Source organism: Pteropus alecto, unplaced genomic scaffold (assembly GCF_000325575.1).
Source record: "Pteropus alecto unplaced genomic scaffold, ASM32557v1 scaffold113, whole genome shotgun sequence".
Taxonomy (NCBI): Eukaryota; Metazoa; Chordata; class Mammalia; order Chiroptera; family Pteropodidae; genus Pteropus; species Pteropus alecto.
The window spans coordinates 312,563-328,433 of record NW_006433949.1 but is presented as its reverse complement, the minus strand read 5'-3'; the positions used below and the strand labels follow the sequence as shown (position 1 = coordinate 328,433).

Below are 15,871 nucleotides of genomic sequence, written 5' to 3'. Positions count from 1 at the left end.
TTTGAAATAATCCAGTTATGAATTCTTTTCATGCTGACTGGTTCATATAATGAATTGAATCTGTTAATGTACCATACTACAGAGTAGAGTAATACAATTCCTCTATTTGGAGCTTGAGTGATCCTCAGTCTTAAATATCATTAATTCTTGGAGTGTGAAAGGTTTATTGTGCATTGACAGTTACCGTATCCGCAGTGATCTTCCTCATTCCGCCACCCGTCTTCCCTCCTGATCAGAAGTGTAACCAGCCCTACACAGAGATACAGTGCTGCCCAAGTACAGCAGATGGGACTAGTGAATTGACTTAAGGAAAGTGTTTTCTATGGTGCTTGTGAGTATCCTTTGTCAGATATGTCCCCCAAATTGTTACTATATCAATTGTCACCATTTGCTTGACTGCCAGTTATTTAAAGATAGCATTTGCTCGTGAAAAATATCAGCTCTTGTTATGACTGCTTTCCTTGAATATACACTATTTAACTTGTCATTACTGTTTCTTTTTTTTTTAATAGGGAAAAAAACTTTCATGTTGCTGTTACCACAACTACTAATGGCATTCAAACTTGAGTTGAACAAGCACATTCTATGTGGTCCTAATTATAGGGCACGTACTATTTTATATTGCTCTTTTTTTGCTGCTGTGTGGCTTTAATTTTTTTAGTTATTATATAATATTCCATTGTGATATGTTATAATTTAATTGAATACTTCTCTTTTGGACATTGAAATTGCTTCCACTGTTTCACTATAATAAGACTACAATGAATATCTTCGTGCCTTTCTCATTTCTGGAATATTGCTTTAGGGCAAATTCTTAGGAATGGGATTCCTTTCTATTCCCTTCAGAGGTATACTCTAATATATCACTCGCTTTTTGACCCTTTTGGAGAATTATATCTCTGCTCTTCTGAACAGCAAGGTAGATGGAAATTGATATTTACATTTAGGGGAATACAGTAATTCATGCCCGACTCCTGACTTTTCTGTTGATTATTAGTCTAGTTAATTTCTTTATGTGTATACATAAGCTCTATCACTTCAAAAGTCTCTATTTGCTCATTCTCGTTACCACATTTACTGAAATGCATGTTGGCATTTCACATTTCACATCATAGATGGCGGGTATATGTTCTGCATTTTCTCACATAGAAAATGGAAATAAGTTGGCTAAAATGATATGATCTTCTATAACTGTTCTTATGTCAGATATTGGAGTCTTATTCATAACCAGATTTTCCTGGCAAAGAATATTTTGCCTACCTTTTATTAGCTTTCCAGAATGATCGTTTGTGTCTTAGCTTAAGAACACATATGGCACGTATAATAAAATACATCATGGGTCTGAGTGACTTTGGAAGTCACTCCCTTAATTGGGATGACTTCAGCCTTATCACCAAAGTACAGTTAGTGACCCTTCTTTCTGATTAAGAGTGACAGGAATCTCCCCTTTTCCTTAAATAACTTTTTTCCTTTTTAAAGAAAAGAATATTAATGTTCTAATGACATTTTGGTCTTTTATCTTCTTGGTCAAGAGCAGTTACTGAGGGCAGTGGTTTTATATGAGGACAAATCATTTAATATTCATAAGTACCAGAATAGATCTTCCATAGCTGCCTTACTAAAAACCCAAAGGTATGATGTCTTTATAAAATGATTGTAGGCCATGACCTTCAAACTTTAGAATTCTAAAAAAAATGACAGCACAGAGGACAGTTTTTAGTGTTCATAAGGGGCCATCGAAATGGATAACGCTGAGTCATCTAATGGATTTCTGAAAGCATAGTGTGCTTTAGATACTGCTAAATCAATAAACATCACAGTCACTTAAGTATGTATATTATATAATAGTTGGTTAATTATATTATAACTCAAATCGTTTTAGAATATTTGTCTTTCAAGTGGAATGCTAAAAATATAACTGAAGTATTTATAAAAATAGAATTGTCAGAAAAATGCACAAGTATAGTTTTTTCAGCTAATCATGGTATGTGGAGTTAGCTACAGATTGTCATACACATTATTTTATGAACCATGAAATACCATATTTCAGAAGCACTTATATTTGAGATTGATAATAAAAATAAATAGCTGGGTTTAATGTTACTAAGTTCTTCGATTTTAAGTTACTGGTTTTTTTTTTTTATGTTCTTCGATTCTTGAGTCCAATAAAAATCCGTATTGAATTTTTTAGTAGGTGCTTCATGTAAGTAGATGATCAATGTACCATAGGTAAAAATGTGTGTGGAAACACAAGCATTTTATATCAAAGAGTTGTGTTGGAAAGCTTTTTTAAAAATGCAACAATTTCTTATTTGCTTAGATGTTCATAACCAGGAAGGGATCAAAATTAAAACTGTGATTTTTCTTTACAACATTGAAATATATCTCAATCGTTGGTTGTTGATCATAATGGTGGAAGCTGGTTGCTGATTTTTGGGGGGAGATCTTTAAAAAGAAGACAGTCTCGTTTCCTTGGGTATGGTCACAGCTTCAAGATAGATGATTGCCCTTGAAAAGTGATAATTTTTTAAGGAACTCAAGTTATTTTATCTACTGCCATGTAAAAAATAAAAGGGTAATTTGTGTTCGATGAATCCAGACAAAAGGTAAGAAAATACAGTTTTTATGACTTGATAGTGAAGGACAGTTAATCATTATTTGATCTGTTGTCTTAAAAACTGAGTAAAAATGGCCTGAGTTTTGTTTTTAATTCTACAACTTGCACTATAGCTTTACCCAGTGATACCTGCAGTGTTGACATTGCTCTGGAAGTTTTTATTTCATTGGGCTAACACTTCTTAAGGGCAAAATTTGAGGTTAAAAAGTATTTCGCAGGTTTATGAGAGAAATCAAGTGAACTATGACCCTGTAAAAGGTCAATGCCAACAACTTAACAGAATTTTCTTTGCTTTTATTCCAAACTCTGACTTCCTGGTCTACGGGAAACTGGCCATCTCTGGCACCTGATAGTCTGTTATATGTGCTTGCTCTTAGAGTACCCTCCTTAATTTGTTGGTTATAATTGTCTCTGTAGTTACAATTGTCTGTTTATTTTAACTTAGCCAAATTTATGTGTATAAACTCCTTGCACAATAAATTTAGTTTGATTCTTTATCTTGATGGCTTGTTCCTTTCTTTGTTGATTGAGGATTTAGTGGGTTTTTTTATTCCCCCAGCTGCTGAAATCTAGAGGAGGCTTCCTGATTATTGTATATTTTGGCAAGAAAGTAGTGGTAGTTCCTCTATCAATATGTCACCAATTGAAATAATGGATTAACAGTAGTAAGAATGGAGTGTTCTTCAAAATCAAAGACAATAATCAATCATTTTTTAGCAGGTATATTAGAGTCTGAAGATAAAAACTTTTGCTGTTGTTATTGGCAATTTACCTGGTAATAGGAGTTAGAGATTTATAACTCTAGAGCATTTAATAAAGATTTATACCTCCACTTTCTAAAATACGCGAATTTCTGACTTCCACAGATGTTATTGATCTGCCGTCGATAGGAAATATGATGTGCTTGGGGTCACTATAACTATTTTTAAGATTTGGGTTCTTTCAGTTAGGTCTAATCTCATGTTTGATAGGAGCATTAGCAGAACTCTGATCCAGGGGGAAAGTTTCCATCAGCAAATACCTGGCTTTACAGCACATTTTCATATTTGGTTGCAATTAAAATTTTTGATGTGGACTATTTTTAGATACCATGGGATAGATTTGCTTCCATAATGAAGGCAATGGTGAAAGCAAAACATACCAACTTCTTTGTTGTTTCTTTCCTTAGATTTTAACATTTGAGACCAAGAACCCAACGGAGTTAGCAGAACGTTTGCGTTCCGTTTGCGGGAATCAGAGCAATGCCTATGCCCGCCTGCTAGAGTACCGCCTGAATGCCTTGCGAGGACTGTGGAACGCTCAGCGCCAGCTGGCCTTGGAAGAGCAGCATGAAAGGGAAAGTTCGGGTGATGAAGAAACTTTGGCCCTTCTCAAACGCCAAGGCTTGTTGCAGCAGCCCGAGCAGGCTCCCTTCACATCACGGATGGGGCTCCTGCTGGTCTTCCCCCTCATTCAGTCCCAGAGTAGAACAGACCCCTCTCTCTGTAACATAACTGCTGAGGTGCTATTGAACTGCCTTCGTGACTGCCAGCCTTTGAGCTTGACCAAGGAGCCTGCTGACTGTCTCAATGGGATTGAAACTTTGCTGTGCTCGTGGCTAGAGGAGACTTCTGACACAGGCCGACACATCCCACATAAGCAAAAAGAAAATGCTGCTGCTGCCCTGGTGGCTTTGGCATGTGCCAGGTAAGGAAAATCAAATGTACCACTTGGTGACCTTGGGACTGCCGCTGCTTGGGTTGGGTGAGTGAATAAGAGGACAAGCATATTTGATGGGAGTCTTAACATTCAGAAGGCCTTCTTTGTTTTCAGTATTGAATTTCACAGCCTTGACAGTACATAAGATGCTTTCATTGAAACTTGGCACCAGCAGCCAGAGCTGGAACCCAAGTTCAAGTTTTCGCTTTCTGCTATACCGTGGTAACAGCTTAAATAGCTTAAAATGGAGAATCGACCCTTGCCATTATCTACTCACCCCTTAGATGATTAGTGTTTTACATCAGGTAATTCGTGGAGAGTGGTCTATCTGTATTTCTTCTGGAAGGACAGTTAAAAATTTGTAGAGCTTTTCATTTTTTCCCTGCATGTTTATAAGGAGTACATCAGCGAGTGGGTTATTACTCGCCTGGACTCAGTCACACAGACTTGGTCACAAATTATATTTTTGGACCCTGATGCTCCATCAGTTTAGTTGGAGTATCTCTTTGTGTATATCAAGATTTAACAGCGTACCGGCTTTTGTGTGTAAGTCGATGTTATTGATCCGCTGTCGATAGGAAATGTGATGTGCTTGGAGTCGCTATTCCAGGAGAGGATTCCCACGTCCTCCTGCCCAGTAACCTGTGTGATCACTGGCACACACTTGCGAGAAAAGAGGTTCACTATTCTTGCTTTCCTCTAAACTGGTCGTTGAGAGACAAATTAGGACCATGGTCTGACAGATTAGTGACACTAATCTGTCCTTCTTCCTTCAGAATGTTTTCTTTGATCAGGTTCCTTTTCTTCCTCCTCTTCCTCCTCCTCTTAGCAAAGCTTTTGTGGGGAAATTTTCTTGGAGGATTATGAAGTTGTTGGCTTCTTCCCCTGTTTTTATGGTTTCAAAGTTGACCTTCAAGTGGATGAATCTAAAGCTATCTTTAAGGCAGAATGGCACCAATATTTGTCAGTTCCTTTGTCCTGGGCAAACTGTCATAGCCTAGTCTTAGTCCCTGAAGATTGTGGAAATCCTGACATGAGCTTAATTTTGGAGACATTACTGGGTGGAATTGAAATAGGTTTTCCTGTAAAAGCTTTATATTAGATTGACTTATTTTTTGCATATGCAAAAGATAATTTCGAGCCTTAAATAGATTTGTTATTAATTTATAAGTCCCATTTTGAGAAAATTTACTTTTTACTTTTAGATAGGACTATCTTTAGACAGATTTAGGATTTTTTGAAATCATCAACTTTTTGGTTTCAAAAATTTTAAATATTGAACGTGGGATCATAACTCACTTTTTAATATGTGTCCAAATTCAGTCTGAACCACAGGTAGTTATTGAAATTGCTTCATGTATTGAGATTCCAAATTCCATTCAGCAGAAATGGTGAAATGAAATCTTTATTTTCTTCTTTTTTTGTTCTTAAGATGGTTCCTATATTCTATCGCTGATATTGACACCTTATTCTGGATTTTGTTTACTTCAAAAGTCCCATGCTTTTCAGTGTTAGATCAGCTCCTGATAACTTCACTAAGAAGTTATTAGGGTCATATTATTGACCTTTTGACATTGATGCTCTCAAAGACAAAACAGTTTTCCTAAAAAATTATTTCGAAGATGTTCATTCACTCAGCTAACATTGATTGAGCATCTCTGATGTGCCAGGAACCTTGCTAGGTCTTAGGGATATAGTGGCTCATGGTCTCTAACCTTACAGTTGAACGGACTCAGTAACGGACTTCATTTTGTCAGTAATTATTGCTCACTTACCATGTGCAAGGCACTCATCTAAGCAGTGGGGATACAACAGTGAGCAAGGTGAGTGGTCCCTAAAATTGCAAAGTTTACACGAGAGTGAAAGGGGCAGACAACTAGCAACAAACAGATGTATAAGATAATTTCAGGGAGGGATAGTCACCGTATGAAGACAAACCAGGATACTTTGATAAAGAATGACTAAGTGAGGTGGGGGACAGCATTAGAGATACCAGGGAAGGACTTGCTGGAAAGGTGACCTTTGACCTGAGGCCTGGATCATGAGAAAGATGCAGGCATGCAAAAAGCCAGTAACAGTTTCAGGCAAGAGGAGCAGCAAGTGGCACGACTCTGATGCTCTTTCTGTGCTTGGGGTGGCTGAGCGCAGCAGAGTGAGCAGGGTAGCTGGCATGCAGTGGTAAAGGAGAGAGGCAGGAGGTGAGGTTGGCAGTGCCCAGATCATGTAGGGGCTTAATTGCCATGGAAGGCATTTAAATTTTACTCTTAGAATCTGATTGATTCTGGCAGGTAATAATACCTTAGAGTTGGTTTAATGGTTTTAAATGTTCCATTGTGTTTTTGCCCTTTTACTTATTTATTTTTTTTACCTCACTCTACCCCAGGGAGGTATCCCTGTTGGACAGATGAAGAAGCAAAAATCCGTAGGAATTAGGAGACAGGACTGAAATGGTGCTGCTGCTGAGTGGCAGAGCCAGGTTTCAGAGCCAGTGTGTCCTGACTCCCCACTTGTGCTTTTATGCTCTATCTGCTGCCTCCCTACCTTATACTGTTCTTTGGTCTTGATTCTTTGAACACCAGAGATAGTGAAGGGGGCAGTTAATTGGAGGACGCTAGGTCTGCTTGGCCCAGCATTAGGTATTCCATTTCTTTTGGGGTTTAGGCATGTGATACCTAGCAATTAAAGCCTTGGCTACGACAAAAAGGCAGCAATCCGAAGTCAGCCCATCTGATACAGGCGATCATTTAGTTCAGGAAATGTTCTTGTGGTGATTTATGCTTGGGATCTGGCCAGGTAAGTCTTGTGTGTTTTAAAAGCACCTTCTTTTAGATCCTTCTGACCATATCACAGACTTCCCAGAGCCTCGGGCCTTGGGAACCAAAAGGAAACTGAGTAGTGGTGAGTTCTGCGAGTATTATAATCACAGATTTCACAGCGGGGGGCAAGTAGAAGGAACACCTCTCAGCACAACGTGTTAATTATTTGAACGTATCCCTTTTCAGTCACATTCAATGTGATAGGGTTCATAGAGAAGTTATGTAAAATAGATGAACTTAACAAAGACATTAAAGGATTAATCCTGGAAGTACTGTTAGACTTTAAATATAACCTCTTCCTATGAAATCTCTCCTCTGGTCTAGAGACTGACTTATGATGAAAACAGTTTCCAAGCATAATAGTCACATGTTCTTTGTACTGGAGAACCTTATTTATGAGCTTTTGAGTTAGGGGAAAATTATTTACCTTTACAAATGCAACAAGAGCATATGATTGACATGGTGCCACACACATAGTAACTTTATGAGCCAGTGGCCATAAGCAAGAATCAAGTATATTTCGTACAACATATGTTTTGATTGGCAAAAGCAGATAGAAATGTTTTGGACCCTTCTCACGTGGTTAATAAAATTACCATTAACAACCTTATTATTTGACTTCTCCCTTCTGATGATTTTCTGTCCTCTCCTTTTATTTTTAGAGGATCACTGAAAACTTTTGTCCATACAGTTCACCTACTACAGAAACAGACCGATCTGGGGTCCCTGCCTGTAGCCGATGTACTGTATAGGTGAGTTGTCACTTTGGATCCATATCCTCCTACACGAGAGACATTGTGCATTAGGTCTCTTTTAATAAGTTCATTGCTGAACTTTTATCAACTCATGATTCATGTTTTTAAGTGTATTATCATCTTAGAATTTATCTTAAGCATTTTTTCTCATCTTTGCTTCTTTGAATGTATTCCTAGAGCATGTTATTTTTCACCTTTTATTTTTGTTATTTTTTAAAAATGCAATAGCTTGTAATGAATTCTTATTGTAGATTTTGAGATGATAATATATTGTGTAAAGAAGAAAATGAAAATCATTCATAATCTCATCACCCAAAGATAACCACTCCTGTTGCTTTGCTATATGTGCTTCCCAGTTCGTACATCTTCTATACCTACCTACCCCCCCACATGCACATGCATGTGTAAATAAAATACATGCATCTTACACAAAGCTGCCATTTTGTTATTACATTTTAACTTTTAAGTTTAAAAGTATATCGTGAATATCTTTTCAGATGTATAATATCTGTATAAAACTATTTTAGTTTTCTGCTATTTGAGATTGTAGCTAAACTTTTATGTTCTCACCGAAATAAAGAGTCTCAGTGTCTTTATGCTTCTCCATTTCTCCTTTTTAGGCTGTTGCTTTTGGAAGGGGGGCCTGGGTCCCCATCCTGTTTGCTTGGTGGCAAACACATAGTATCATGGGGCTATGAGGACATGTTGCCTGCACCAGATAGCAACACTGGCTCCAGTTCTGAAAATAAAGGTAATATAAGGGTTTTAGTCCTGTGATTGAAATTAAGATGTGAAAAGAATGGTTTTAGATCATTGTGGCAAACGATTTAGATATAACCCCGTGTTCCTTTTAATTAAGAGCCCGAGGTTCCTATACAGTGTGTTCATTGTCTGCTTTATCAAAGTACAAAAGCTGATACTCAGTGAGGTAAGAAAATGGATAGGTTTTACTATCGCAAGGTAAAGGTATCATCCATACACTTCTGCCAAAAAGGCATGAATTACTTTACTTGGTTCCTAGGTATTTGAGTTTGGGCGTGGGAGCCTTAAGTTGAATTTTTATGTTCATGATAGAGTATCAGGTCTTTCTGCCTGATATTGTTTCTTTTAGTAATTTATCATGTGTGTTGATGAACCCCCTCCTATTGCAAAAATTAAAAAAAAAATGAGATTGTTTGAGGGAACATGGAATGTTAAGTATCTCCTTTAAACAAAGCAGGCTGGATTAAATGTTTTTATAGTTTCACAAATATTACATATCCGTTTATTCTGTGATCTCGACAGAAATGGCAGAAGCGCCCTTAATTGACATCCACTTAAGTGACTTGCTAGATGGATTTGGCCCCTCTGGTCACTTGTACTGTCGGGCGCCCTGATACACCATCACACTGCTCTCACCTGTGGAGTTGCAGGCTTGCCGAGAGTCCACCTTGCTCCGCTCCCAGACCTGTTTGTTAATTGCAATTAGTACTTGTTATTAGATCATTAAATATTACATGACTGATGAAATAGAAATTTTAAAAACTCCAGGAAATTGTTTTCATTAAAAAAAAAAATAGAATGTTTAGAAAGATTCACCAAGTGAATCTCTCAGAAATTGGTGTTAAAAAGATTACCCGCTTTAATTGTTTTTTGAGGAACCAATATGTAAAATTACAATTGTCTCGAATTAGTATACGAATTTTTAAGATAACAACATACTCAGTACTGTGACATTGGATTTCCCCTAATATGACAGGTAGTAGATGAACTCCACTTAAACATAGTGAGTAGACTGATTATGAAAATAAAAGAAATAAAAGTTTTAGTTATAAACTCTTTTTAAGGCAAATTCTTTAAGTTAGTAAACCATTTACTATCATATAGAGAGATACTGTTTATTTTAGCTTGGGGAAGATAGAGCTAAGGGGAAACGTAATTGCTGTTTTTAATTATACTTTTGTGTTGTGTCGCTTTAGAAATTAAAATTAAGATCTCCGGATGGAAAATCCGCAGAAGCAGATTTTAGTTTAATGTATATCATTAGTATGTCAACATAATGTCATTTGCCACTTATGGAGCAGTGGCTTTGGACCAGAGTGAAGATGGGTGTTTCTGGTCACCTCATTCAACCTTCACTAAATTATCTAATTTAATCATCACAGTAACTCTTGAGGTACATGTTCTCATTTTATAGATGAAAAAACTGAAGTTCGAAGAGGCCCAAGGTCAACTGATAAGTGCCCAAAGCTCTTAAAAGCTCATGCCATTTTTACTATAAAATCATTAGTGACAGTATCTTAGTCATTTCAGATTAAAATTAGGAATGTGTAAATTTGACTGTTTTTGCTATTCAAAACAACAACAACAACAACAAACATTTGGTAGGCTGAACCAGGTCATCCTGCTAATGACTTTCTAAACTTTCTCGATCTTGGTCCCTGACCCCAGATGCATTTTGGACATTTGCTGTGGTGTTTGACCCGTCTTCCCTGAAATTCACATTGAAGCACTTATTTTAGTAGTAGGAGATTATCTTTCTGACAACCTCCTAATGGCTTTTTCATTAGAAAAAAACACATTTACAATTTCATTAGAAAAAGCATGTATATAATTTACCTATAAAAAATGATTTCAGATGCGGATTTGGGACGCTGTCTCACGGCGGACGGTCTGTACCTGTATACTACAAATTCGGTTGGACGAGGAGTGAGCAAACTGGGGTCTGGATTACACGGTACTCTCAGGTCAGCCGCATAGAATTTGGGAATGATTCTCCTGGAACGTGTCCCTTTTCACATAAATCTCTGTGAAGACACCTGAGGGGAGGGGTGCATGCTGACTCCCCATAGGCTGACTAGTAGCTGAATAGTAGCTAAATAAGTCTGAACAAGTTCATGTGATTCTGGTCTTCTCTCATCATCTGCGACCCCTCTTGTTCTGTTAGTGCCTTTCAGCTTTGTTTTGACTCTAAAGAGTTTGGTAGTCCTATAAGATCATTGTTTTAACCAGAAATTATTCTATGAACAAAATTTCTACAATATTAATTTCTTCTCCATGTTGATAAATGGACATTTTTCTAGTTAAGTCTTTTTTGAACTTGCATCCAAGATTGGATTAGCAGTGATTTTCAGTTGCAATGTAAGGTCTATGAATTGCTGCTCAAAGAAACCACAGTTTGAGTCTACGGCCATGCCACCCTGAACAAGCCCAATCCCGTCTGTTCTCAGAAGCTAAGCAGGGTTGGGCTTGGTTAGTATTTGGATGGGAGACCACCTAGAAAGACCAGGTGCTGTAGGTGTAAAAAATAAAAAATAAGGGATTGTAAACTGACCAAAAAAGAAACCACAGTTTGAGATAAATATCTCCTAGAGTTATTTAGTTATAGAGTTATAAGCCTGGGAATTATATATATGGATATATATATGGATCCATATATATATGGATCTAGTTACATATGTATGTATATGTAACTAGACCTTTTCCCAAACTTTCTCCCCTCTCCAATTTATGGTGGAAAATTAATATTCGCCCCAGTTTGCCAGTCCCAAAGTTAATGTAATTAATATAGTCACTCTCCTTCAGATTGTTTGCATACTTAGTCATTTAAAAAGTTAGGTGGAAAATGTTGTTTACGCCTGTTGTAACTCACTGTGGGGTTTCAGACACAACCAGCTCATGTTCCTTTGTTTTCCCACAGGGGTTTTGTGTACTGCCGGAACGAGGACCTGGAACCAGGCTGGGTCGCTTTCGGCAGCGGCTGTCTTCTCCACCGGCCTGTGTCTTTTGATAATAAACCTCACTCCCTCTTCCAGGTCGTCGAACAGAATACCCTTCAGGTAAACAGATAATTGAAGCGCAGTCTCTGTATTTTGGGGACAGTAAGGGAAGTTCCCGACAGTAATAACGAAGCTAATAGTTTCCTGCCAGAGTGGCATCTTTTTGTCATCATTTGAGTATTCTGTTTTTTTCTTTACTATCTTGGAGTTTTCCCATGTGGTTTGAGTGTGTTCTCTGAGAGTTTCTAAGGCCAACAACAACTTTTTTTATGATTGAAAAAAATTCTAGAGTCAAAGGTTGTATAAATATTAGATTTTTTATACATATATGAAACAGATCTATTTTGGGAAGCCATCATTTTCCTATTCAATTTGTTCTAAACAGCCTTTCTATGGGAACAGGAGCTTTGAAACGAGTGGAGATAAAATCTTCATGTTAGGGATCAGGTGCGCATCTTTACAGCTCTCGTGCATGTGCTGCATTGTGCTGAAGTTACGGGCTCTTGTGTCTAAGTCCTCCCCCAGGGCTGCACGCCTCGATGTCTGGACCCTGTCTTATTCATCTTTGTGTCCCTAGAAGGCAGTACAGTGCCTAGCATTTGATTGATGGTGATAACAACAACAGTGGCAGCAGCTACCACGGGCCAGTGTTTCTCTCTGTGCCAGGCTCTGGTCTAGGCAATTTACATATACTTCCTTTGCCACCTGTGAGGTTTAGCTATGGCAGTTGCATCTTACAGATGAGGCAACTGAAGCTAGGCACATTGTAAGCAGTCAGTAGGTGTTTATTGTTGAATGAAGGACTGTCACTCAGAGGTTAAGTAACTTACTAAAGGCCACACAATAATGGCAGGCTAAGAACATGGTTCTCGGCTCTAGCTTTTGAGCTCCTTACGCTACAGCTTTCTCCTTTCAACCAAAGTTGAACTGAATGATGGGAGTTACTGTCTGTGGAGTGAGTGCCTGACAGTAGTCACAGCCAGGACCTAACTGAGAGGTTACATCTCTTTTTGTTTGTCATTCAACTGTGTCTTTCCTGGGACTGAGTCTTGTTTGCCACTGTATCTCCAAAGCACATAGTTAATGCTCACTAATTGTTAGGCGGGGAAAATGAACAGGTTAACAAATAGATGCCCATCTGACTTCATTTTTCTAATGCAGACAGATTCCCAGGCTTGTAACTATTTCAAATAAATACAGGAGATATTTATAGGAGATATTTATTTGAAATAGAGTTATAAGCCTGGGAATTAAACAGATGTTAAATTTTGGAACATGGTTTACATTTGAAGCATGTCAGTTTCCTCTGTGCTGTTGCAAAAGCTTCGATGTTGTCCAAGAAAGCAGTCTTGTCACTAACTAGGTATGTGCATTAGAGCAGCAGTCCCCAACCTTTCTGGCATCAGGGACCGGTGCTCCTGTGAGAATCGAATGCCTGATGATCTGAGGTGGAGCTGAGGCGGTGATGCTAGTGCTGGGGAGCGGCTGCAAATACAGATGAAGCTTCGCTCGCTTGCCTGCTGCTCACCTCCTGCTATGCGGCCCAGTTCCTAACAGGCCACAGACTGGTACCAGTCCACAGCCAGGGGCTTGGGGACTCCTGCATTAGAGCAATTTGGGGGCCAATCGGTAGCTGTCAAATTTCTAAATTTCCTGGCACTACAAGTTCAAAGTGTGATTACAAACAACTAGGTAACTTTTTAACTTTTGAGGTAGACAAAACAAGCGTGGAAAAAAGTTCATATGAAATGAGTTCAGGGGTCAAAAGTAACCTTAGGAAAACTGGTGACTCACCCACAGAGGTGGAGTAACTGAAAATCCCCGAGGGATCCGACCTTCTCTAATTATTTTTATTCTGGGATTTTCAGTTCTCCTACTCTTGGATTTTTTAAAAAACCAAGTCAGTAGTTTTATTGATTCTCATTTTTTTCCCCTCATTTTAAGTGCTTTTCTGCTCCAGTAAAAAGTAGTATATAATTGGAAATAAGGCAAAACATATGCTGAAATCAAAGGACGTTTAATATTAGAAAACACATGTCTTCATGTCTAATACAGAGAAGTGGTGTTTGTCTTTTTCCTCCTGATGGCCTTGGTGAATTTCAGAAAGCCCTCAAGTGCCCCCCCTTCTCTGCTTTCCTCTTTTTCTTCCTTTTGCCCTTCCCCCACTTCTTTCCATATATATTAAATAACTTTGCCTTAGACTCTGAATTAAGTACTGGAGATGTCAAGATGAATAAGATATTTCTGTGCTTTAAATATAATTAATAGTCTTAGATTCATTTACTAAGGAAATTTCAGAAAGTACCATTTCTCTGAAACTTTGTTTTTAATAAATGTTTGATAGAACACATGAGCAGAGCAGATTCAGAGTGTTTAGTAACTAAATACATTTTTTTGAAAATGTAATTTAGATTCATCTCAATCTTTTTATCTGGTGCATGGCCAATTGTATGAACTTTTATTTTTTGTCATGTAATTTTCATACATTATTCTTAGAGATAAATACCAGTTTTATTTTAACCAGGAAGCCTATCGAATTCTCATCATGGACTTAATAGCATTCATAACGAACTGATAGAATTAATCAGAACGTCTCTATCATACTGCTGAAGTTTTCCTTTTTGTGTCCAGGTATGCCAGGTGGTGCCAATGCCAGCCAATCACCTGCCTGTTGGCAGCACTATGAGCACCGTGCACCTTTCTTCAGATGGTACTTACTTCTATTGGATCTGGTCTCCTGCCAGTCTGAATGAGAAAACACCTAAGGGACATTCTGTCTTCATGGACATTTTTGAACTTGTGGTAAGTTTCGCTTTCTCTCTGCTTTTTTGCAGAGAAATTTCTATTTGCTTTCTTTTTATATTGGTTTACAAAAGACCTGAGAAACTTGGAGGATATACAGTATGTTCACTCTTGCCTCAAAATTGATTTTTGTCTTGGGTATTTTTTGGACGTTGCTTTGTTAGGAGTTATATGACTGAATAAAGCCAAGATTTCTGAAGGTTAATCTGGCAACAGAGTGGTGAGAACAATAAAGTGTAGACACTGGAGTTTTTAAGTAGAAATGCCCATGGGGCTTGTCGGAAACGTGGAACTAAATTGCAGTAGCAGGCTTGGGTCTGTCTATAGGTGTTGGGAGTCCCCAAGGGAGATGACAATTAAAATGTGAGAAGGCATTCACTTATTCATTAGCTGTTAACTGACTGCCAGCTGAGAGCCAGGCAGTCTTGTGTCTAGGTGGTGGGAATTCAGCAATGGGCAAGGTGGACAGGATCCGTGCTCAAATGGAGCTTGTATTCCAGCTGGTCGAGTAGGTTGGCTTGGCGGTCGTGGAAAGACAAAAAAAACTTAACCAGAAACAGCAGATAAGTGGACAACATAATTTTAGGTAGTGAAGGAAAAGCAGTAGTTAAACAAATGAAGAAATTGGGTAGTAGGTTAAGGAAGAACATTCTAGGAAGAGGAGACCACAAGTGCAAAGGCTCAGTGGCAGGAGCGAGCATGCGTGTTTTAGGGAATGACAGTAGGCTGGCACGGCCGAAATGCAGAGGGAAGGAGAGTTGGGAGTAAGAAGAGGCTGGGGGCCATGGCAGTCTAGACCTGACTGTGCAGCGCAGTAGCCTGTAGCCACCTGTGGCTATTTAAACTTAATCAGAATTAAATAAAACAGTCGCTCAGTTGCATTAGCCACATTTCAGTGTGGCTGGCTAGCGTCTATAGTATTGAACAGCGAAGATATAGAACATTTACATCATCAAAGAAAGTAATGTTGGACAGCGCTAGTCTAGATTGTATTTGCAGAGACTTGTAAGGGAAAAAAATTGTCCCAAGCCAGGCCCGTGACAAAACCTGTTTTCATGATGTAATTTACAGCCTGCTTCTGGGAAGAAATTAGCATTCCTGGAAAAAAAAAAAAACTGAAGCAATTTTCTGATAAATTTTAATGGGGTTAAAGCTTGTTCTGGGAAACCTGTCACCCATCCTGCCAGCTGTCAGTCAGGAGTCTAGTAACCTTTAACCGAACGAACTCCCTTTTCTTCTTTTAATCTAATCTCTCAGTATTCTCTGATCATTATTTTTTCTTGTAAAATGTTTCAGCGAGAGACTGTACCACTTAAACGTATATTCATAATTGTCAGAAAAGTTTTTTTGTTTTTAAATAGACTTACTAGCTGGTTAAAAGGATTTTAGGTCTTTAAGAATAATGGGAAAACATGGAATTCCTCT

At 38.2% G+C, this 15,871-nt stretch overlaps 1 protein-coding gene and 1 pseudogene across 1 annotated transcript in view; both read left to right on the top strand.

Annotated features, from left to right (window-relative positions):
• The first annotated feature begins 3,901 nt into the window (after positions 1-3,901).
• The window catches only part of HECTD4 (HECT domain E3 ubiquitin protein ligase 4), a 120,776-nt gene continuing 108,806 nt past the window's right edge, over positions 3,902-15,871 (top strand). Inside the window, exons 1-6 of the mRNA XM_015586776.2 lie at positions 3,902-4,303; positions 7,794-7,883; positions 8,507-8,637; positions 10,504-10,612; positions 11,566-11,704; positions 14,276-14,446. Coding sequence (XP_015442262.1) covers positions 4,041-4,303; positions 7,794-7,883; positions 8,507-8,637; positions 10,504-10,612; positions 11,566-11,704; positions 14,276-14,446 — 903 coding nt within the window. The 5' untranslated portion in view covers positions 3,902-4,040. The remainder of the gene's footprint in view (positions 4,304-7,793; positions 7,884-8,506; positions 8,638-10,503; positions 10,613-11,565; positions 11,705-14,275; positions 14,447-15,871) is intronic.
• Positions 11,048-11,166, top strand: LOC112477306 (annotated as a pseudogene).